The sequence below is a fragment of the Ambystoma mexicanum genome, chromosome 12 (genome assembly GCF_040938575.1).
Source record: "Ambystoma mexicanum isolate Mex_15411 chromosome 12, UKY_AmexF1_1, whole genome shotgun sequence".
NCBI lineage: Eukaryota > Metazoa > Chordata > Amphibia > Caudata > Ambystomatidae > Ambystoma > Ambystoma mexicanum.
Window position 1 is genome coordinate 1243387394 of NC_090936.1, and position 22609 is coordinate 1243410002.

At 45.1% G+C, this 22609-nt stretch overlaps 1 protein-coding gene across 1 annotated transcript in view; it reads left to right on the forward strand.

Moving 5' to 3' along the window:
* The window catches only part of LOC138514765 (tyrosine 3-monooxygenase-like), a 456844-nt gene that overhangs the window by 257106 nt on the left and 177129 nt on the right, over positions 1-22609 (forward strand). The window contains exons 6-7 of the mRNA XM_069630145.1: positions 19047-19192; positions 22150-22285. Of these exons, the coding sequence (XP_069486246.1) occupies positions 19047-19192; positions 22150-22285 (282 nt within the window). The remainder of the gene's footprint in view (positions 1-19046; positions 19193-22149; positions 22286-22609) is intronic.

A 22609-nucleotide genomic window follows, 5' to 3' on the forward strand; every position in this document is an offset into this window, starting at 1 on the left:
TGTGCCCCTCTTTCCCTGCTCCCCAGCACTCTCTTTCACTCTGGCCTCTCTTTCCCCCGCTTCACAGCACCCTCTTTCCCTCTGCATTCCTCGTTCCCTCATTTCTCACTGCCCTTCTTCCCCTCTGGCCTCTCTTTCCCCCTGTCCCCATCACCCTTGCCCCCTCTGTGTTCCTTTTTCCCTCACTTCTCGCCGCCCTTCTTTCCCTCTGTGCCTTTCTTTCCCCCTGTCCCCATCACTCTCATCCCTCTGTGTTCCTCTTTCCCTCACTTCTCACCGCCCTTCTTTCCTTCTGTGCCTCTCTTTCCCCCTGTCCCCATCACCCTTGCCCCCTCTGTGTTCCTCTTTCCCTCACTTCTCACCGCACTTCTTTCCCTCTGTACCTCTCTTCCCCGTCCCCATCACCCTCTATTAGCCCCTGTGTCCCTCTTGCCATCACTTCTTCCTACCCTCTTTAACTTGGTCCTCTCAGACCCATTTCCCAATGCCTTAAAGAGAGCCCAAGCTAGTGGCCTTGCCCTCATATTATGCCTGGCAATATTGGGAGTGAGAGAAGGGGATCTGGGGAGCAATAGCCTTGGCCAGTCTGAAGGGGCTTTATGTTTTTTCTCAGCAGGAAACACTAGCTTAATGTTAAAGTAATTGTGTATGTGTCCCTTTATCAATCAGCAGCAATAACACACACTATCCCATTACCACCTGCTGGGAAGACAAAAGAACAACATTGTAAGGCACAATATCCAGGGTCTGCAAAGGTATTGAGTGAAAATGAAGACGACCGATTTAGGAAGACCACTCTGGGAATGCTCAAGGCAGTCTTTCTAAATCATTTCTGTCACAGCCCTACCACACACGAGTGCATGCATGGGCTGACAGTCTGATTGAGACGGGCAGGAGAAGACTGGTTAAAGGTAAGTAGGGAGGGGTCTGGGGAGAAGGAGTGTTCCTGCGTTTGTGTGTGTTGTTGAGTGTATTTGTGTGTGAGGCGGGGGATCTGGAAAAGGTGTGTGTCTGATTGTTTTTGTATGTGAGGTGCGGTTGGGGCGGGGCAGTGGTTGAAGGGGTGTTTGGGGGTCAAGCCCCCAATTTCAAAGTGGGGGCAGGCCTTGCAAATTCTTTAAAATCTCACTACACCTGGACCTAAGAGAAATACACTTGCCATATTTACCAGTGCTTTTTGTAATATGGTGCATATCGCCATAAGCACACTACATATTTGGTGCAATACTGTCAAGCATGCACAGTGAAAGTTGTATTTGCCATTTACTGCAAACAACATGTGACTTCTGCATCATTGTGAGGAGACCGCAAATGTGTCCATTTCAACCTTTTATTTACTGCTATTTAATTCAATTATGCTTGTGTCATTGCTCCTTTTGGCTCCTAGAGACTTGCTCACTACATCTTGTAGGAGCCTTATACGTTGTTAATTGTCCAATACTTGGCTCTTGCAGATGTTTTCTTCTTCTTTAATCTAAATAAAATATGTCTCACGTCCATGACTTATCCGTATGCTTACCTTTGTGCTTTGCAGCTATTCCTTGAAATAGCATCCTTGATCCCAGGCCAACAAAGACTCCTCTTCGTTGTGCACGCAAAGCTAATTCTCCAACATCTCCTGACTCTGCAGCCCTTGTCTGTTTCTGAGGTAGCTGGATTGAATCTTTGCATGAGTCGGCATCCATTTTCCTTTCATGGCCATCCCTGCCATGTTATATTTTCCTCTAAAGCAAGTGTCTATACGTCTCATCTTCTTGCGTTGCTGAGTATTTACACTTATTGATCAGCAAGTTACTTTGTCTTCTTTGTATATGATCACTTTATCACTTTGTACATGATTCTCTTATTGCTTCAGTTACATCGTCACTCTTAAGTATTTTCATATTGTTTCAGTATGTTCTTGTATAGCTTCTTTATGACATCACTCTGCCCTCGTCAAATTTCACTTCAGCATGATATCTAATGGTGCATCCCTCCACAAAACATCCTTCCACTTTCTCAATGTGAGGATACATTCAATACAGTTGTCTGAGTGCATGTCATCTTTCGAACACTTCCCTTTCATTCCCAACTTAAATTGAATTCCTCTGTCTTGTCTTTAAATCTCTTCAAGACCTTGCTCCCCCTTATCTCTCCTCTCTCCTCTCATTCTACACCCCTTCCTGCTCCCTCCGTTCTGCCGACCTCTTCCTACTCTCTGTTACCCGTTCCTATGTGCCTCTTCTCGCTTTCGCTCCTTTCAGCTCCTAGCTCCCCTACATTGGAACTCCCTACCTCTCTCTGTCCGCTCCATCTCCATCTTTTCCTCCTTCCTTGCTTCCTTGAAATCTCTTCTACTCCATTCCCCACCCTGAAACCTTTCTTTCTCTCTCCCCCCATTCTCTCCCCTACTTACCTCTCTCTACCTAATTCCTCTCCTCTTACACTCACCTGTCGTTTTTGTTACAGGCTAATTGCTGGTTTGTTGGTTTGATTCATGGGTTATAAATTGCTTCTACTGTTATAATCGTCTATGTATCTTGTTGTTATAATGTGAAGCGCATTGGAGTAAAGTGCTATTAAACATAATAAATACAAATACACATACTTAATATGGTCTAGGCATAACACATGGAATCCTGTATAGGGCTCTCCTCCTATTGTTCCAGTATGACAGTGGTGAGGGGGCAGGAGTTAGAGATAATGTGTCCACCTGCTCCTCCTCATTCCCTATTTTTTATTCACCGACCGTATCTGCTAGAGGCATTGAATCGACGTCCCAAGATCAGCGAGAAGAACGAATGAGCAAAACCTCACAATCGACAGCAATCTTGACTTTGCTAGGACCTCCGACCAGTCAGGCCTTCTCAACGTGAGGGAACTCTTTTTTATGATACCCCCCTCTGCTATTCTAATAATAGACAGACAGACGGGGTTGATCCCACAAAAGAGCGGGGACACCACACACCGCCAAACCAATGCTGTAATGGAAGCGCAGAGTGTTGATTAATATTCAGTTGTTATTCAAATCCACAACTACCTAAACTTAATTCAAGAATACCTAAAATGTTATCTCGATGGGTCATAGAGCATCTGCACCTACAATAAAGTCAAAACACACCTTAAACTCTATAATGACTAACTACCCCAAAACAACCACCCTAGTCAATCAGAATTTGTTCTTACCACAATGTGTTCTTAGGGAAGTTAAATGATGATTCAGCCGAGTAACAACGAAAGGAAAAAAGAACAAAAGGGAAGGTTAGCAAAGGGATCAATAACCTGTGCGGCACGAGGGATGAACTGGTAACGGGTTGGTGCACTGGGCTGCAGAGCGTTCGTGTGTGCACTTGAATTAAGTCCACAAAAACTGGGAGGAGTTAATAAGAGATAGTGGTGAATGCAGGAGAGTGTTCAGTAGATTGTTCAGCAATAAAAACAACAGTAACTCATGGTTGCAGACCAAAATCAGGGGCTGATGAAGTACCAACAACAAAGTAGACTTAGAACCAAAGAACAGAGTTAATAAATGCGGAATTGAATCTCTTACGGTATGTTAGAGGCAGGCTCAGGTGTCCGGCGTGCAGTCCGATGTCAGATCAAGAAGCAATCCGACTCAACTACAAGAAAAACAACTACATCAGGATCCGGATGATACCGTAGTCGAAAAACCCATGAAATGAACGCAGTCCAGGTCAGAAACCAGTGAAGCAGACTGTGGTAGAAATCAGGAGGTAAGCAATCCGTTATACGGTCCGAAGTCGGAAACTGTGCGGGCAATATCAGGATCAGAATTACCAAGAAGAAGAAATCCAGGAAACAGAGTCAAGAATCGTGGAGTATAGCTTCAAATAGAACGAAGCCTGGGTAACGAAACTGGCGGGACCAGTAACACTAATTAGAAGCACCAGTGTGACGGTCAATGCTGGATTTATGCTGTGGTTCCTGGGCGGGGCTTAAGAGGAAGAATAAGCCGTGAGAACAACAGACATGTCACATGACACGAGTGCGCTCTGGTTGACAATTTCCATGGCAACCTCCATCTATGCCAGAGGGAAATCCTTGCACCCCGTTTCGGCTGCAACCTCCATTTTGTTGCACAGATGCACTGTGTCGTTCTCCCATGTGTGACACCCCTCTGATCGAGTCCTCTGCCACATTCTTCTCTTCATCCTCCTTTATCATCTCCTCATACTGTCGTTTCTTTGGGACCCATATCTTTGTCAACCCCCTCAGGTGACATGCATTCTTTATATGTTCATCCACAGTCCAGATCATGTGGCAACATTCTCCTGATGGTGGACAGAATATCCAATGTCCCACGTATTTCTAATGATCCTTGGGGTAGTAGAACTTTGTTCCTGGAGGTGCAAGGGTGACTTTCTTTATATTCTCACGGGTACTCTCCTCATTCTGCATCTGCTCTCCAGTTCCACCGTCTATATCAATCATTATCTTCATCTTAATAGCTTTCTTGGCCGTCTTCTGGCACTGTCCAAGGTGATCCTTATAAGACAGAATACTAACAATACCAACAGGAATATTTCTCCAATTATTTTCAAAACATTTGCCAGCCAGGTTGTAATCCATGACAATAGGATTGGGAACAAGATATCTCCTGCTCATCAGCTTCATCTTTCATCTCCGTATGCAAGGCTGTCACCATAGTTATGGCTTCCACCAGGGTTCAGATTTCTCCATAATGGGATGGTGTGAATGTACAGCAAGAAAGCCTGACCTTGGCATGCACCCCTCCTTCCATTGCTGTAATTAAGTCCAGGACATACCTGTTCTGGAGAGTCATCAGCCTGATGGCTCTCAATTCTTCTCTGATTGCATTGAATCATTTTATTGTTGCATTGATCATTGATCATCAGTCTGGGGTCCTGGAATGAATACATATGTCATTATCATTACAGTCTTACTGAACAGTTTGTGCTCATCTGGAATGTCTTCATAGGCCTTTACTGATTTTGAAGAAAAGTAGTTCTCCCATTTCAGCCGGTGAAGAATAATTGCCCTCTTCCTTCTCTGATGTTCATTCGTCTTTGGAAATGCACATATATTGAGATCACTTTGAGGGATCACTAATGCTGGAACATGTATTAATACCATGGAACATATTTCTCCCCTATTTTTATGCAACTGCATATAAGCTCTGGATCCACATGCCCAATATCGGTCCATCATTATGGCAGTTGCTCTATTCATTCCTGGGACCTCACGTATCTGTCCACATCCTTTGTTCTCTCCAACTAGAGCTGAGCCTCCATTCTTAAAGCATGTTGTTGCATTCTTCACTGGTATTATAGATACTGGTCCTGCTTCCTTGTCGACCCATGTTAGTAATTTGGAATACTTGGCCCATGATTCTAGGCGTCTGTCATTCACTATTTGCACTATGCCTACTGCTGATTTTTTCTTTAAGAAATGTGCAAGGCAAGATAATAGTCCATCTTCCCATCCGATACTGGTAGCAACACGCACATATACCAATATGCGACCTTAAAAGCGCATTAATTAATGCTAGATATTTAGTCGCCCATGCTACAGACATAGCAGAGACCATTTTGGAAAATGATCTCGACTTCATCGCCATCACGGAATCCTGGCTCCATGAGGAAGCAGGCCCAGCATTAACGCTAGCAGTCCCAGACAATTACATCATCCTTAGAGCTGACAGACTAGACTCACGTGGTGGAGGATTAGCGATTATCTCTAAAACTAATCTCTCTATGAGAATGATCTCAACACCTAACCTAAAATCCTGTGAGTCACTATCCATTAAACTACCTACCACCAACTCCCAAACATTAAACATCCATCTCCTTTACAGACCCCGGGCCCGATGATACTAACGATCACCAGGCTACCCCGTAGCTAACATCCTGACAGAATTAGGCTTCACTCAGAAAATAAATAACTCCACTCTTACCAAAGGGAGAATTCTCGATTGGATTGCCAGTCACAATTGCAAGCTCTCTATCACTTCCGTCTCTCCCCAAATATGGACTGACCATTACCTAATCGCCTTCACTCTCAATACTAAAAGACCTACTGCACCTACCCCTCCACCCGCTGTACCTTCCTTAACCAGAAACAAGCAAAACATCACAGCTGACAATATCTTACCCCACATCCTCCCCAATCTCAACTCCCTACCAGACCATTCAGACCCAGGTCTACTAGTGGGAGAATATAATAATGCCATGACTACCGCTCTCGACAGCACTGCTCCGCTAAAACTTAGGAATAGCAAACCTAAAAAGCATCTCAACTCTTGGTTTACACCTCACCTAAAAAACCTAAGACTACAGAAAAGAAAATGTGAAATGGCCTGGAATCTACATCCTGCTATAGAAAATAAAACTAATCTAATAAGTATCTCAACGCAATACAAAAAGGATATCATCACGGTCAAAAAAAGAAACGTACAACAACAGGATTACACAAGCTTACTCTAGCATGAAGGAGCTCTTCTCCATTCTAAAAGAATTGTAAACCCCAATTGTAGTACAGGATGACTCTATTAAAGACAAAACCTGGTGTACTGAAATACAGTTGGCACTCACTAACAAAGTGGCGAAGCTCAAAAACAAAATAGCCCTAAAGAAAGCCTTACTATCGTCTCAAACTCAAGCTCCCCCTAACAAAACACAGCAGCCCCAATCAATAGAACATACCCAATTTAACTTCTCTAAGGTCTCAGTTATTGAGGTAGAGAAAACGATTCTTGCGCTTAAACCATCCAATTGCAAAGGCGACCAATGCCCAGCTCAACTGATCAAAGACGCTGCTAGAGATCTAGACCCTTCATCACCAAACTCATTAATGCTTACTTCACGACTGGCACCATCCTGCGCAATCTAAAGGAATCCTGGGTACTCCCTCTCTTGAAAAAACAAACACTGGACCCCAACATACCCACCAACTGCAGGCCAATCACCACGGTGCCTTTTCTACTAAAGATCCTAGATAAGGTAGCATACACCCAAATTCAGAACTTCCTTGAGATGAACCTACTCTTAGGCGCCCGCCAATCTGGTTTCCAACCACAAAATGGCCCAGAGACGGCCCTTATCGATTTAAATGCCCAAATAGGCTCACTAAGAGACAAAGGGAAACTAGCACTTCTCCTTCTACTAGACCTGTCAGCTGCCTTTGACTTGGTGGACCATAAAGTCATGTGCAGTCACTTGGACTCAGCAGCCCACTTTTCAAAGGAAGCTATAGTTTGGATACAGTCTTTCCATAGTGACAGAACTATGAGGGTCTTCTCACCATCGGCCGCAGCAGACCCAATACCTATTACTTGCGGGGTGCCCCAGGGATCATGTGTTTTGCCAACACTCTATAATATCTTCACCAAGCCACTCTTTGACGATCTTGACAATCTGGGTATCACCTATACCAACTACGCAGACGATACCCAGATTCTCCTACCACTTACGGGTGATTATGAGGAAGATCTGGCTCTGGTGAATATAGTTTATAGCATCATTCAGGCATGGATGGCTAACCATAGCCTATGTCTGAACGATGACAAAACAGAGCTCATCATCCTGGGCACCGCAGCTCGCATCTCAAAACTTAACCTCAATTACTTGGCATTCATTATTGATGGGAATACGATTAAGGACACCAGAGAAGTAAAAACCCTAGGCTTTTACCTCGACTCAACTTTATCCCTCACTAAACCGGTAAACTCATTGGCTTCATCTACGGCCTACACATGTAAACTAATAGGAGCAGGAAAACAATTCCTGTCAGTTGACAGTTGCTTAATCCTTTCTAGAGCCCTCATCCTATCAAAACGTGATTATTGCAATGCTCTCGACATAGGGGCAAACCAACAAATGATTAACAGAATACAAGTGCTACTAAATGATGCTCTCAGGGCCGCCTTAAGCATCCCTAGAAGAGCACACATCTCCGAAAATAAGAAGGAAACATAAATGGCTCTCCACCCAAGAAAAAATGAATCTCAAATCGGCCTCCCTCATTCACAAATGCTTGAATAACAAAGCCCCTTGCTACCTAACAGAACGATTTATCAGAAAAAGCTTCATCAGACCGCCAAGAATAGCCAACCCCAACTGTCTTCAAGTGCCAAGATTCAAACTGTCAACCATTGGAGGTTCCAGTTTCCCAGTTAGGGCAGCACAATTGTGGAACTCCCTGCCTCACACACTCAGATCTGACCAAACGTTTTCCAAATTCAGAAAGAGCGCAATAAGATGGCTCATAGAGAAGGATATGTAGCCTGCATGCCCTTACCGTACTAATGTAGCCCGCATGCATGTAATGTATTTTTCATATAGTTTTGTTAAATATGTAAATATCTGTAATATCTGTAAATTACCTCATGTTGTCTACATTTATATGCCACTATACTTGTTCTATGCTGCTTACCTTCATCCTGTAACGCCGAGGTAACCTGTCTTTACCTTGCTTCTAACTTATGTAACTAAGCTGTAAATTCTCTTTTCACCTGCGCCCTGATACCTCTGGGTCCGGTGCACAAAACAAATAAATAAACAAACAAACAAACAAACAAACAAACAAACAAACAAACAAACAAACGTCTCCTGTTCCCTCCCAGGCCCTCTGCAGAGCCTTGGCTTCTCATTTCACAACCAAAACTCAGAACATCCTGTCCACTTTCTCTTCCTCTACCTCCTCTTCCTCCTCCATTACCACTCTGACCTGTCTGTGGCTGTCACTCCTCCTCCTTACTCACCCTTTCCCTTATTCATCCCTGACGTTGTATCTAGACAAGCCCGATCTATGAAAGTCTCATCTAAGCAGGTTCTCCCCTGCTCATCCAGAACCATCAAGGACCACATGAACACCCTTGCTCCAGCCTTGGCTGATTTCTGCAATCACTCCTTTGCCACTGGAACCCTCCCCCCCAAAGCACTCCCTTGTGCACCCCCTTATTAAGAAGCCCTCTATCGATTCTTCGTCTCTGGCTAACTATCTCCCGATCTCCATCACTCCTGTCCTGGGTGAACTCCTGGAAAAGCTGGCCGTCTCCCACCTTAATCTGCATACTGAATCTGTTGGTTGTCTCCATGAGCACCAGTCTGGCTTCAGAGCTGCCTGAAGCATGGAAACTGTTCTTATGATCACCTGTGAAGACCTGCTCTCTAATCGTGACTCTAATCTTCTTCTATCCTCATTCTCCTTGATCTATCCTCTGGTTTTGATACGGTCAGCCATGCCATCCTGCTCAATCGCCTCAGTAAAAACTTGGGTATCAATGATCACGCCCGGGACTGGTTAACCTCCTTTCTCACCGACTGACCCTCTCAGATCCAATTGCTTACCCAGGGGTCTACCCTTTCTGCCAGGAATTTCAATCACTACCTGGCACCTCTTTCCCACCGCTTTGCTCCTTTCTACTCCAACCTTCAGTGTTATGTGGATGACATACAGCTCTTCTTCAGGCTCTCTTCAGCCACCTCTGCTACTTCTCTCATACTAGACAGTCTTGCCGCAATTCAGGAGTGGTGTGCCACCAATTATCTCTGTCTTAATGCCAGTAAACCTCCCCATTGGTACACCTGATCCCTCCTTTCCTCTCTCTCTGTATGGCCACCCACTCTAGGCCCTCTTCCTGCCCCTTCCTGTGGGGCTAAGAATCTTGTTGTCATTTTGAACTCCACCCTCTTCTTTTCACCTCACATCTCTGACGTCTCTAAGAAGTCATACTATCAGCTGCACCTCCTCAGATGTATTCTTCCTTTTCTCTAAACTGGACTACTGCAACAGCCTCTTTCTAAATCTGCCAACATCTACTCTTCGATCTTTACAACTTATCCGGAACAGAACTGCGAGACTTGTCCTTGGCCTCATACCCAGGAATTGTATCCCTCCAGCTCTGAAATCTCTTCATTGGCTCCCAGTGGTTGCAAGGATCAAGTTCAAGACCCTCTGTATTGTCCACAAGGCTTTCTGGGGCCGGACTACCTCCACATTTCTCTTCCTACACATCTTCCTTCTCAAGCTCTCCGCTCATCCATCTCCAATTCTCTGAGGGTCAGAAACGTCTCCAAGCAAAGGGTGGGGTGTAGATCACTCTCTTCGGCTGGAGCCTCCTTCTGGAAGATCCTCCCTACCTCTCTCAAACTTGTGCAGAACCACCTCCGGTTCCAGAAGCAACTCAAGACCTTCCTTTTTGCTTCCGCTTTCTCTCTTCCTCTCCCTCTCTGGTGTCCCTGACTGCTCTGTGCACTGGTCACCTGGTCACCCTCTGAACTCAGGCCCAGACTCCGGCATGTCCAGTTGCCCTTGCTCTGCCTCTGGGCTCCCCCTGCACTTAAGGGTCTGTACCTGCAACCCTACATTCCCTTCTCTCTGCGCTTATGAGTCACGCGCTGGTTGCACTCATCGAGTTACCTGCACTTCTCCCTTCCCCTCCCCCTGGCACTTCTCCCCTCCCTCTTCCCCGCACTTTCTCGATCTGAATGACACAAGGCCTAGTAAGACCATAGTTTTTTTTCCTCCCTTTGTTTCCCCCCCTTTGTCTTGTCGCACCTAGAAACGCTTGTGTACTGGCGCGTTATAAATGTCATATCATATCATATCATATCACATCATAACAGACATAGCAGCTTTCATCTGGCGTTCTCTCTCCCACCTCCTTCATGTTCTGATACCATAGGTTATTTTTTAAATGAGCCAAATTATCAAGATATGTGTTTATATCTTCATGATCGTCCACAATATCTCTTGTAAATCGAAATAGATGCCTGGTAAGATTATAAAGGATGCTGTTTGTGCTTTCTTCAGGGTCAATAGTAACCGTGTCATTGTTCCCCTCCATGTCTGTATTGTGTCTTACAAAATGTCTAAATGCCATAATAACCATCAGGAGGAAAATTCAAATCATAACACAGGATGATATCACAATTATTACTCCACGAAAGCTCATCGACTTCTGCTTATTTTCTGAAACCTGCAATTTTTTGCTTAGACTTTTAATATAGAACTCTAAGTCACTATGAATCACATCTTTATACCAAGAACTGCAAGATGATTGCTCTAATTATTTTGAAAATAATATAATTGTTTTTAGGATTGCCAGAAAACATCACTATATTTACGTATCTTCTTACTAAAGCAGGGTACGACAGTAATATGTATGTAGAAAACAGCATACAAGAATGTGTGTATTGCCATAGTAATGGGTAACATAAAGAGGAAATGAGCTTCTCTTCTTTCAGCTCTGGCATTTTATAATATTGTTCCTTGAGCCTATCTAAAAACGTTCCAAGATAACTGCAAGTCTGTGTATCCCTTGTCAAATGTTGAAAGATAGTGGCATCTAGTCAACAGTACTGCTGTCCTCTTAATTAATCTTTTCTTTACTCTTGGCCATTGAACGAGTTGGCATGCATGGAACCTCTTCTCTGCTTCACTGTCGGTTGTTGCAGTAGGGGTCAGGGTTTCTCCTTTATGTGGGTGATGTTGTGCAAATGAGGCCAAATTCTTCTTCCTTTTAACTTGGCAGGTGCAGAGGTAACTTCTTTCACCTCATATGGTCCTTCAAAGCAGGGTGTGCTCCAAGTGCATACACACCTTCGTACCTGCACCTGGTCCCATAGGTATAGGCTGGGTTGTTCTAACAAACCTTCTGCTTCAATAGGTTGATCATCTTTGTCACTTGTCTTTGACCCCTCCCTTCGGTGCTTGACCTCTTCAGACCAAAAGAAACACTTGAAGTCATTGTTGTTGGATAATCATGCATTTCATCACCTAGCAAATTTGTGTCATGCCCTCATGGAAGATTTGAGACCAATGGAGACGTCATTAGGGAGTTCCATAACAATGCTTTCCATTCTACATTGAGCGGTCTAGTTTATTCCAAGATGGCCACCGCCTAGTTTATCCAGCCCACGGTGAGAGCACTCGGTGTGTTGCACCTTTGTTTTCTTCCTGTGCAGTGATGCTAGTTGCCTTTCATTTCTCTTGGAGCCAACACTCCCCCTTTGCCTTGCTACCGTGTAGCACTCTCTCTCTGTCCTCGGCACGCAGATCCTCATTTCTGTGCTTTTCTTTCTTTTCTCTGCTCCTCTTGTTTTCTTCCTGACTCGTGGGAGATTCGTTGCTCTTGCTTCCCTTTTGCCGGAGACCAGCTTGACTACATAGCTCCCTCTCACCTTCCTTGTATTCTTTCTTACGCTTTAGGATCTCTCTGAGTTTTCTTTTAATACCTGTCCATGTGCTGGATTACCCAGTGTCTTTGTGTGAGTTTGGGGGTTCTTTCCTTCTTGGAATATGCCATCTTTTCTGGGATATCTCCATCTTTGTCAGATACCTGATTTGGTAACAGGGAGATAGGAGATCTTTGCGTGAGTTTGGGGGTTCTTTCCTTCTTGGAATATGCCATCTTTTCTGGGATATCTCCATCTTTGTCAGATACCTGATTTGGTAACAGGGAGATAGGAGATCTTGCCCGCGAAGATTTCTCCCTACCAATGTAACTCTCTGGGTAGATGTACACACAGAGAGATCAATTGGCCGAGCGATGAAAGGGCACCAGCGGGAACCAGGAAACATTGGTTGAGAGTAGAGGACAGCTGCCGGAGTTGGAAGACTTTAAAAAGCAAGGACCGTTAAGCATTACCATCAAAACAAAACACTAAGCACTTAGTACTTTGGCTAACCTGCCATAGAAGTCAGGAATTCCTAGACCAGTGATTAAGGACCCATCTGTGTAAGACCGGAAGTAAGGCATAGATGAACTGGTGATTCCCCCTAAAGGATAGAAGAAGGACCTTTAACAATACAGATGAAACCCGCACGGAGAGAAAAGGAATAGAACAGAGCCAGAACACTTACCCGCCATGCATGAAAAGAAGGCTCGTCCAGTCACCGCCCCTCGGTATATATTGCCAGGGTAAAACTGTCCCGATGGCACGAGGATGCCTAAGACGGAGGTGTTCAGCAGTCTCTAGTCCTGAGGTCCACCTAACCCGAAGGAACGTGGACGCCTATGACCTAATAGCGCCAGGGATGGAAGTCCAAGAGTTCCTGTGCTGGTTTGAGGCAATATATGTGAGGGGGGGTGTCAGACGTAGCAAAGGGTTGTTCCAGAGACCAGTCTGGAAGATCTCAAGATTCTGGAGAGAGAGTGGGTTTCAGTTGAACAGGACAAGCAGGCAAAAGTTGATAAGTCGAGGTAACAGTCCAATCAGCAGGCAGGTTGCAGGTCAAGTAATGGTCTGGGTTCCATTTGGGATAAAGGCAGAACAAGGAGCAAGGATCAAGGCAAGGAATCAGGGAGGAACAAGAAGGCAGGGTCGAGACAAGAGCAAGGCAAAATGTAGCGACTGGATTTAGTAAAATCAGAAGCATCGAGTACCACCATTCCGGAAGCTAAATACCTAATGCACCTGCCCCCGAACACGTCGAACACTAGAAGGTAACGGATACCAAAATCACCATAGCAACCTAGTGGGTGTGTAGGTTGTAACAAAGACATGGGGGGAGTTGAGTGCGACTGATTATGATGCCGCTGAACAGGTACTAGTGCTGTAGAACGCCCTGGTGGTGGGTGGATACAGATGTCATAGCCCAGTGATTGGTGCCCCTGCGGCGTCCAGCATGGGCAGGTATCGGAGCCTTGACAGTGCTCGTCCTTCCCTCTGAGTGATGGAATCCTGACAATCTTTGAGACATTGCAATACTCCATCAAAGAACCTACAGGGTTTTTTCATCCAGGAGACTTTTTCCCTGTTCTTGGGGCTCACTCCCAGGAACACCACATTGTCTGTTTTTTTACCAACCGACATAATGGCATCCAGACGAAAGAGACCCTACTTGCACAAAAAGAAGGACAAGAAGGGAGAAGAACCGAAGAAGACCAGAAGACAAAGAAAGAAGGACCGAGAAGAAAGCTCAACTGAAGAACAAGGTGAGGAGGAAGGGAGGGAAGACTCCTCAGAACCTGTTAATTTGCTACACTATGGGCATCTGTTTTTAAACTAGTTGGAGAAGCAAGGGTGTTCTCATACGGCGTCCAGTCACCAACTCATGAGGAGTTAGATGGTCATCTGAGCCAGGTTGGATTCTTTGGGTGTAAAAGGCAATGGCTAGGCAGTGTAGCCATCCCTTCTTTAAAGCAATCTTTACTTTTGCAATCCTCTCCTTCAGTAATCCATTTAATCATTCACAGATGTCATTAGCCTGTGGGTGATATGCGGAGGAAAACATATGCTTAATCCCTAATATAAGAACTATTTGTTCGAATAGCTCAATTACAAAATGTGGTCCATTGTCAGACCGCAAAATCTCACACACACCCCATCTTGGGAACACTTCACACACAAGGAACTTGGCAGCACATGTGGCGGCCGGGTGTGTGCATGGACCTGCCTCGATCCATCTATAAAAAGGACATACCATGACCAGCATATACCTATAGCCATTTTATGTCTGCAGCATGTCCACATAATTATTATGTAGATGCTGAAATGGGACATTGGATTTAGTAATTACTCCTGTCACTGTTCGCAAAGTGTGCCCTCAAGTACATTTCTGGCACACGATGCAATTTACAATAAACTGTGCCACATGCTCTCACAGATTTGGCGATAACCTCTCATCTGCAATTGTAGCAGCTGGACTCTTTCCAGCCACATGTGCAGGGTAAGGGAGCAGCTCCAATGCTACCCTCAACAATGCTAGAGGCATAACTGGCTTTCCAGTGCTATCCTTTCTCCACATTCCCTCAGTGGGAGATAAAGAACAACTCCGCTTTTTACATAAATCCTTCACTTCGTGTGGTGCTCAACCTTGTATTTCAATTAACTGTACAATAGACAGCATGTTAAAGCCCACCTTTACCAACATGCATCATCTTGTCAACTGTTTAACAATTTATATTTCAAAATTAGAAATGGTTGGGAAATAGGCTGCCTTTTTGGCTTCTAAGTCTGTAGCATTGTTTCCATTGGAAATTACGTCTTCTCTTTTAGTATGATCTGAGCATTTTACGACTGCTAGAGTCAAAGTGAGTCTTAATGCCTCAATAAGTTTATCCATTTGGGCTGCATGTTGCACTGGAGTTCCGGTTGCACAGAGGAAGCCCCTCCTTTTCCAACGTGACAAGTCTGCATGTACAGTTTACATCACATAGGCAGAGTCAGAGTGCACTGTCACTTCCTCATCTTCAAATCTCTGAAGTGCAGCGAAGAGCGCCACTAATTCTGCAGCCTTTGCTGAGTAATGTGAAGGCAATCTCGTGCTTGTCACTACCCCGAATACACCCACTCAGTTCAGATTTACTACCGCTGATCCAATATGCCTTTCGCCAGTCGCTTGGTAAATTTATGAAGAACCATCCATAAAGAGAACTTCCCCCCTCCAGCGAGCATTTTCTCTAGTTTCGTGAATATCATCATAGTGTTCAGCACATAATCATCCTCCCCTACTGGTTCAGGATTCACTGTCTTGTATCCCACAATTTTAATCGCAGGATTCAATATAATTACCTCGTATCCTGATGCTCTTTGTGTGGTCAATGTACTTTTAGGTTTCTCTAAAATCTCAAATAACGCATGTTCTACTAATAGTGTTACTGAACACCCCATTATTATACTTGAAGCTTTTTCAATCACGAATGCAGCAGCTGCCAAAGACTGTTCAGAAGGATAATGCCTTTTCATAACTGGATCTAAAATCCCACTATAATAGGCCAATGCTTTGTGTCCATGTCCTAATGTCATTTCTGTCTGGGGACTTCTGTCAAGACTTCTCCATTTGAATGGAAAATAAGTACAATTCTTCATGATAATCTGGAATTCCCAACACAGAGGATCTGCTGATCACCTTTTTTAATTCTTCAAATCTTTCAGTCATCTCATTTGACCACATTGTTTTGCTCTTGCCCATCTGGCCTTCTTTAAGCCCTTTTAAAAATGGTTGAATATATGTACTGTTACCGAAAACCCAGGCCCTGCAATAGTTACATAGGCCTAGGAATTGTTGCATTTCCCACACTGTTTTAGTCTCTGAGCTCTCAGCTCAGCTTCAACTATATTGTTTAGGGGCGAAGGTCCGGTATAAAACTCCTTGACCCCGCCATTGCTTTGATATTGTCACTTGGTACACAGCTGTGGTACATGGAGAATAGGATGGTACTAATATTCCTTGCTTCATTAAAGCGGAGATGGTGTCAAATATACGTTCTTCCAGTTCTGTAGACATGGGGTATTGCTTTGCATGTGGTAAAAGGGCTCCTGGTTTAAGTTTGATTTTAACTGCTCCTACTCCTTTTAATAGACCCACATCATATGGACTTGTGGTCCATAAAATATTTGGCACTTTCTCTAAATCTTCCTGAAAAAATGTGTGTTTTTTCCCATCACATTCTCTGCGGTGTCTCTATTCTCTACTTTAATCCAATAAGTGAGATTTATGAAAAATACTAACTTGTTTTCCAGGTGGGGTCTCAGCTGTTTGTCTCCGTCCCGGTACTGCACTTAATCTGATTACATAAGGTGCGGATATTTCCTCTGTACTACGCGATCGTGCTTGTGATCAATCAGCATATAGTGTCAATTCTGTTGTTCTCTCTTTGGAGTCCCCTACATTTGAAGATTTTACCCCTTTTTCTATACTTGGTTCTTTTGAAAATCTGCATGCTCTCTTCCTTGACGCTCTCTCGTTTTCTTCCCTTTCTTCATTTGATATCATTGGACCCCAACTTATATGACTATTATCCTTTTCCGCGCCATCAAGATCTAGGGCCTCATTATGACCCTGGTGGTAGCCGTGCCCTTATTAAGGGCACGGCTGCCGCCGGTAATGATTTTTCACCGGGTTATAGAAAAGGGCAATAACCGGGTTATGCCGACCTTGGCGGACCCGGTAATTGCCCTTTTCTTGGACCCGGTAAAAATCAGTCCCCATTCCCATTGAACCCTATAGGGCTCAATGGGAATGGGGAGGATGCTATCAACGGGCCTGGTAAAGATGGGCCTGTTGTAGGATCCTGGCCTGCTAGCGGGTCCAGCTTTTCACCTCTGGTCAGACCAGATGTGAAAAGCGGGACCCGCTAGCAGGCCTCGTATGAGGGCATCCTGTAATGAACGGTGCCGGTCCTGTACCGGCACCGTTCATTACGGGAGCGCCAGAGTCCTAATGAGGCCCCTAGTCTACTTAAAGATAGAGTTCTGTGCTCGTCTGTTACCCCGTCATCTGACCTACCTCCTGTTTCTATCGATAGAGATCCTTCTGCGTTCCCTTGGGTTTATACACTTCTTCATCCCTCGTTTGCCGATATATATCCCCAAGTTAGAGCTAAAGGAATTGAAACTACGGACTGTGCCATGTTCTGCAATGTAGGATTTATTTCGAGCCAAAAACACATTTTTCTTTGATGCAGAATGAACTTATTAGCATTCCCCAAAAAACAAAGTATCCATTGTGCCCAACTGCTGAATTCAGATGCACTCTTGCCGGTAATGGACCGTTTAGCCTCCTCTGCCAACTTATGCATTTTAAAGGGGTGCTAAACACTTGTGAATAGGCGCGTTATAAATGCCATACCATATAATATCATATCTAAGCCCCCTATCCTGGCAAGAATGCCAGGGCCATCAACACCTTTGGCTAAATCCTGCCCACATTTAGAGAAGAACTGTTTTATTAATAGAAGGTGTTTAAGAAGGCATACAAAGAAGATTAGGGCTGGGGCACTCCTTATTATAGGATATGGCAGATAGTAGTGATCCTATTAATAACACTGATTTGAGTATTATCCCTCCCTATGTTTCCTGGTCTCAGCTGTCCTGTTGGCTTCTCATAGAATTTGGTGATGATGCAGCACACATTTCTTTCTAATTGTACAGGGTTTTCCTGAAACAATGTTGAGCAACGCCAGTCAAGTTGGCAGCCAAAAAGGTTGCTTGTTTGAAGGAATTTCACCAGACCAAAAAGAGGAGGGCTGTTTTCTGCTAATGGGATTATCTAGTGGACCTTGTTTTGGGGCTGTTGACACTGGAGCAGAGGGAAGGGCAAGGACTACAGGATAATGGGAGTGCTAGGTTTCTTGTCTCTGTTGTTTTTCTTGGTGCTATGTAATAAAAGAAACGAAAAGTGCATAATACTCGCCTCTTTGCCATTAATATAATAACGGTTGCCCGTCGTACTAGTAGGACTTAATTGCATGTACTATTGGCTTCATGGACAAGAAGGGGATTTGGGTGACAGAGTTCCCCTACTGTGTATGGATTGTGTGTTCAGTGGCCTGCTTGTAGGGCAGGAGCTGTGTCAGTGGGCAAGGTTTACTCCAGGAGGACTGGTGCACACTACCTGGAGCGCCACAGATGGGCGAAGATGAAACTGGCTTTATTTGGACACTGTTGCCTTCCTTAGCGGTCTAAGCGGCCCAGTTGGTGATCAAGTAATGGAAACAATCGCTGAGTCATTTTACATTTGTTAATAGGAAATTGCTTTGCAGACAAGCCTTCAACTACACACAGAGAATATTAAACACAATTCTGCCTGACGGTAGACTGGCCCCTGCTTCTCAGGGCCTGATCAGGTGCAGCACCTCCCAGAGTGAGGCTGGACCGACCGCTGCCGCTCTAACCTGCATGCAGCCTTGTGTAGAACTCTCTGAATCTCCCCTCTTTATACCCTTATAACTGTGGACTTTACCCTGTTCATTATATTCATTTCATGGTTTCCAATCACTGTATCCCCTGGTTGCGCAGTGCGTATGAAACTCAGTGCCTACCTGCATCTTGTAACTCAGGTTCTGAGGATGAGCTGCTGAAACAGAACCAGGAATGGAATCTTAAAATGTCCAAGAGTTGCCATAGCGTGAAGGATGAGGAAAGCAGTGTTGTTTGAGTAGCAGTAACAGTCTGATAAAATATGCCCTGCAGTAGTCTGCCCTGCTACAAAACATGCAGGCAGCACAGCCGAGCAGTATTTCTCTGCACACTTTACATTTCAACATGTTGCTAATTATTGGCTTTTGTGCAAAATCTGTTCTTGAATCTTCATAGTTGAACTATTTTAAATCCTTAATCCGTGTTGTGTTCTTTTAGGAGTGAGGTTTACAGAAAGCTGAGCAGTCTGTACCCCAGCCACGCCTGCAAGCAGCACCTGGAAGCATTTCAGCAGCTGGAGGCGCGCTGCGGATACCGGGAGGGGGGCATCCCCCAGCTGCAGGAAGTCTCGCGATTCTTACAAGGCAAGGCGGCCCCTCAGCATCATGTGATGAGTGCCAGAAGCGTAGCATGCGTTTTAGTGAGTCTTACATGCCATTGTATGTGCTGCTGGGATCTGTCCTAGACAGCATTTGTGAAAACCCTAGCCATGATCTCTGTCAGCCAGGGCCGTTTCTAGCCAACTTGGTGCCCAGGGCAAAATATCAGAATGTGCCCCCCCCGCCCCCTTCCCTGACTCCCAAACTACACCTCCGTTGTGCGACAAAACCCCTCCTCAATAAGAATAAATAATTGCTCTATAAATGAAGCTGGTTTCATTGTATTGGAATTCAAGTAATTTACAGAAGAATTCTAATGTGAAAATACATGCACTGGAGGAGGGTTTAGTTGCCCACCTGATGTTAGAGACCCAATCACTATCCCTGTCAATTATCGAACATATACTTAGATGTTCCCTTTAAGCCTATCACTTTCCCAAGTAGGTTTCTGTAGTTTGCCACGTAGAATGACGACAGTGATGATGAGTTTTTACTATAAAAGTCATGTTTTTTATGAAATGCATTGAACGAAATCGAGTGAACGTCAGTTGATGTCCATTCTAACTCCCTGTTTTAGACAATTGCTAATAAAACAGTACTCTGTGTTGCCAACTTCCTAAGTTGGTTTTGATTATTGATGTTGGAGTAAGATCTGCAGCCCCGTCTATCTCTAAGTATTTCTACCTCGTCTTAAAGGGCCCAAGGTCTACGGGTTCTGCCCCATCTCTTTTCCCGGCCAAGCGTCAATGCCAAATGTCCAACACCGTGGCATGCGGCTTCTGCATACTGTGCCAGGCTCTGATTATTGGCTTTGCTGACCACCCTTTTGCCCAGTTTAACATCATAATTCACACACACTCCATTTAGTGAATTTTACCCTGTATTCAATGACTGCTCCCCAAATGTGATGCACTCTCCCTGCATTTAATGCTCTCTGCCTTTATTCAATGCACTCTCGTTGTATTGCATGCACTCTCACTGTATTGCATGCACTCTCCCTGTATCACACTCTCCCTGTATTACATGCAGTCTCCCTGTATTGCATGCACTCTCACTGTATTGCATGCATTCACCTTGTATTACATGCACTATCCCTGTATTGCATGCATTCACCCTCTATTGCATGCACTCTCCCGGTACTGCATGCACTCTCCCGGTACTGCATGCACTCTCCCTGTATTGCATGAACTCTCCGTATTGCATGCATTCTCCCTGTATTACATGCACTCTCCCTGTATCCAATGCACTCTCCTGTATTGCATGCACTCTCTCTTTATTGCATGCATTCACCTTGTATTACTCTCTCCCTGTATTGCATGCATTCTCCCTGTATTACATGCACTCTCCCTGTATCCAATGCACTCTCCCGTATTGCATGCACTCTCTCTGTATTGCATGCATTCACCTTGTATTACATGCACTCTCCCTGTATTGCATGCATTCTCCCTGTATTACATGCACTCTCCCTGTATCCAATGCACTCTCCCGTATTGCATGCACTCTCTCTGTATTGCATGCACTAACCTTGTATTACATGTACTCTCCCTGTATTGCATGCATTCTCCCTGTATTACATGCACTCTCCCTGTATCCAATGCACTCTCCCTTTATTGCATGCATTCACCTTGTATTGCATGCACTCATGCAATTCAGGGAGAGTATTATTTGTGCTGCACTCAGCACTTTGTTGCTCTTCTCCACCCCCCACGGTCCAGCTCCTTCTATCTCTTCCATATAAGTGACTACCCCTCACTATTGTTCCTATCTTGTCTCAGTGTCCCCTGTCTTTGTCCCGCCCTAAATGTTCAGTTGTGTTCTCCATTCGTTTGGTACAGCCAGTGCCATTATGAGTTCAGCGTTGCACTTTAACGGCTGCAGTAAATTGGTTACTGACACTTTTTTTGGGTGGTTATGGAATTACTTCTGTTTTTACCGCACAGTTGAATTCTACATTTTAACCTGAAGTGGGGGATTTACCTCCAGAATCCAGGAGAAGGTAAATTCTCCACTTTAAGGTAAAACATGAGTAGATTTACCATGGAAGAATAACTGCATGCAGTAATCCCGCCAAAATCCCCATGGAGTCCTTTGAATTGCAGAAATGGGGATTTACACTTCCTTTGCCCCACTTGCTATTGCCCCACTGTGCTATTCCTACAGAACCAAGTGGCGGTAGTGGTAAATGACTTTGGTGGATTTACTGCTAAATTACCACCAAACTTGTAATGAGGCCCAGACAGACTGTCTTCTTTTTCAGAGCACACATGATTGCGGGCTGCTGCCTCCAGACGCAATGGGCCTCATTGTGAGTTGGCAGTATTGCCGCCACCAATACCGCCCAACTGAATTGCCATTACTGCATGGGATTAGAGACATTTAGGGTGCACCTTGGGTTATAATGGCATCATTGAGAGTAGCGGTGTTAAAGAATAGGTGACTCCCCTTGCCGCCTGCAGCACCTCTTGGATTTGGGTTCCAAATGCCAGAGTTGGTTGGAGTGGGATTGCTCTATATACCGACCGTTTTAGCATTACAGATGAACTCATAATTGGGGCCAACAGTAAATTGTGCTTCCTGGAATTGTGGTACACTGGATATGTTCCAAGAAGCACAAGGATTTGGACTCCAGGGTTCTCAGAAGGCTCCTGAGTGAGGGGCTCTGGGTTCCTGACTCTGGCACTAATCTCAGAAGGCGCCTGAGTGAGGGCCTCTGGGTTCCTGACTCCGGCACTAGTCTCAGAAGGCGCCTGAGTGAGGGCCTCTGGGTTCCTGACTCCGGCGCTAGTCTCAGAAGGCGCCTGAGTGAGGGCCTCTGGGTTCCTGACTCCGGCGCTAGTCTCAGAAGGCGCCTGAGTGAGGGCCTCTGGGTTCCTGACTTCGGCGCTAGATTGTCTCAGAAAGCCTCTTATTTCAGACTTGTGATCTTGCCTTTCCTTCCACAGAAAGCACAGGATTTCAGTTGAGACCAGCGGCGGGCCTGCTCTCCGCACGGGATTTCCTGGCCAGCCTGGCCTTCCGTGTTTTCCAGACCACCCAGTACATCAGGCACCCCTCCTCGCCCATGCACTCCCCAGAACCGTGAGTAGCAGCAATAACTTCATTGACATTTCCTATGATGTTGTCTTCCGGCCTCTGATAACTTTTCAGTGAAGTAGCTGTGGGGTCACCCACTGGCCCCCGGGATAAGCGTCACCCGAATAAGTGAGAGTGCAGCTGGATTCAGAGCCGAGCGGCGACTCACAGGAGCTCCTACTCCAGCCCCCGGCTTGAGTTGCTTGATACGCAAGCTCTGGATCCGTCATGTGGACCCACCTCTCCACCAGGACCCACACCTGGTCCTTCCTGCCAGTGTCCTCTCAACATTGGCACCCCACAGGGAGGGAAAGGTACACGTGGCATGGT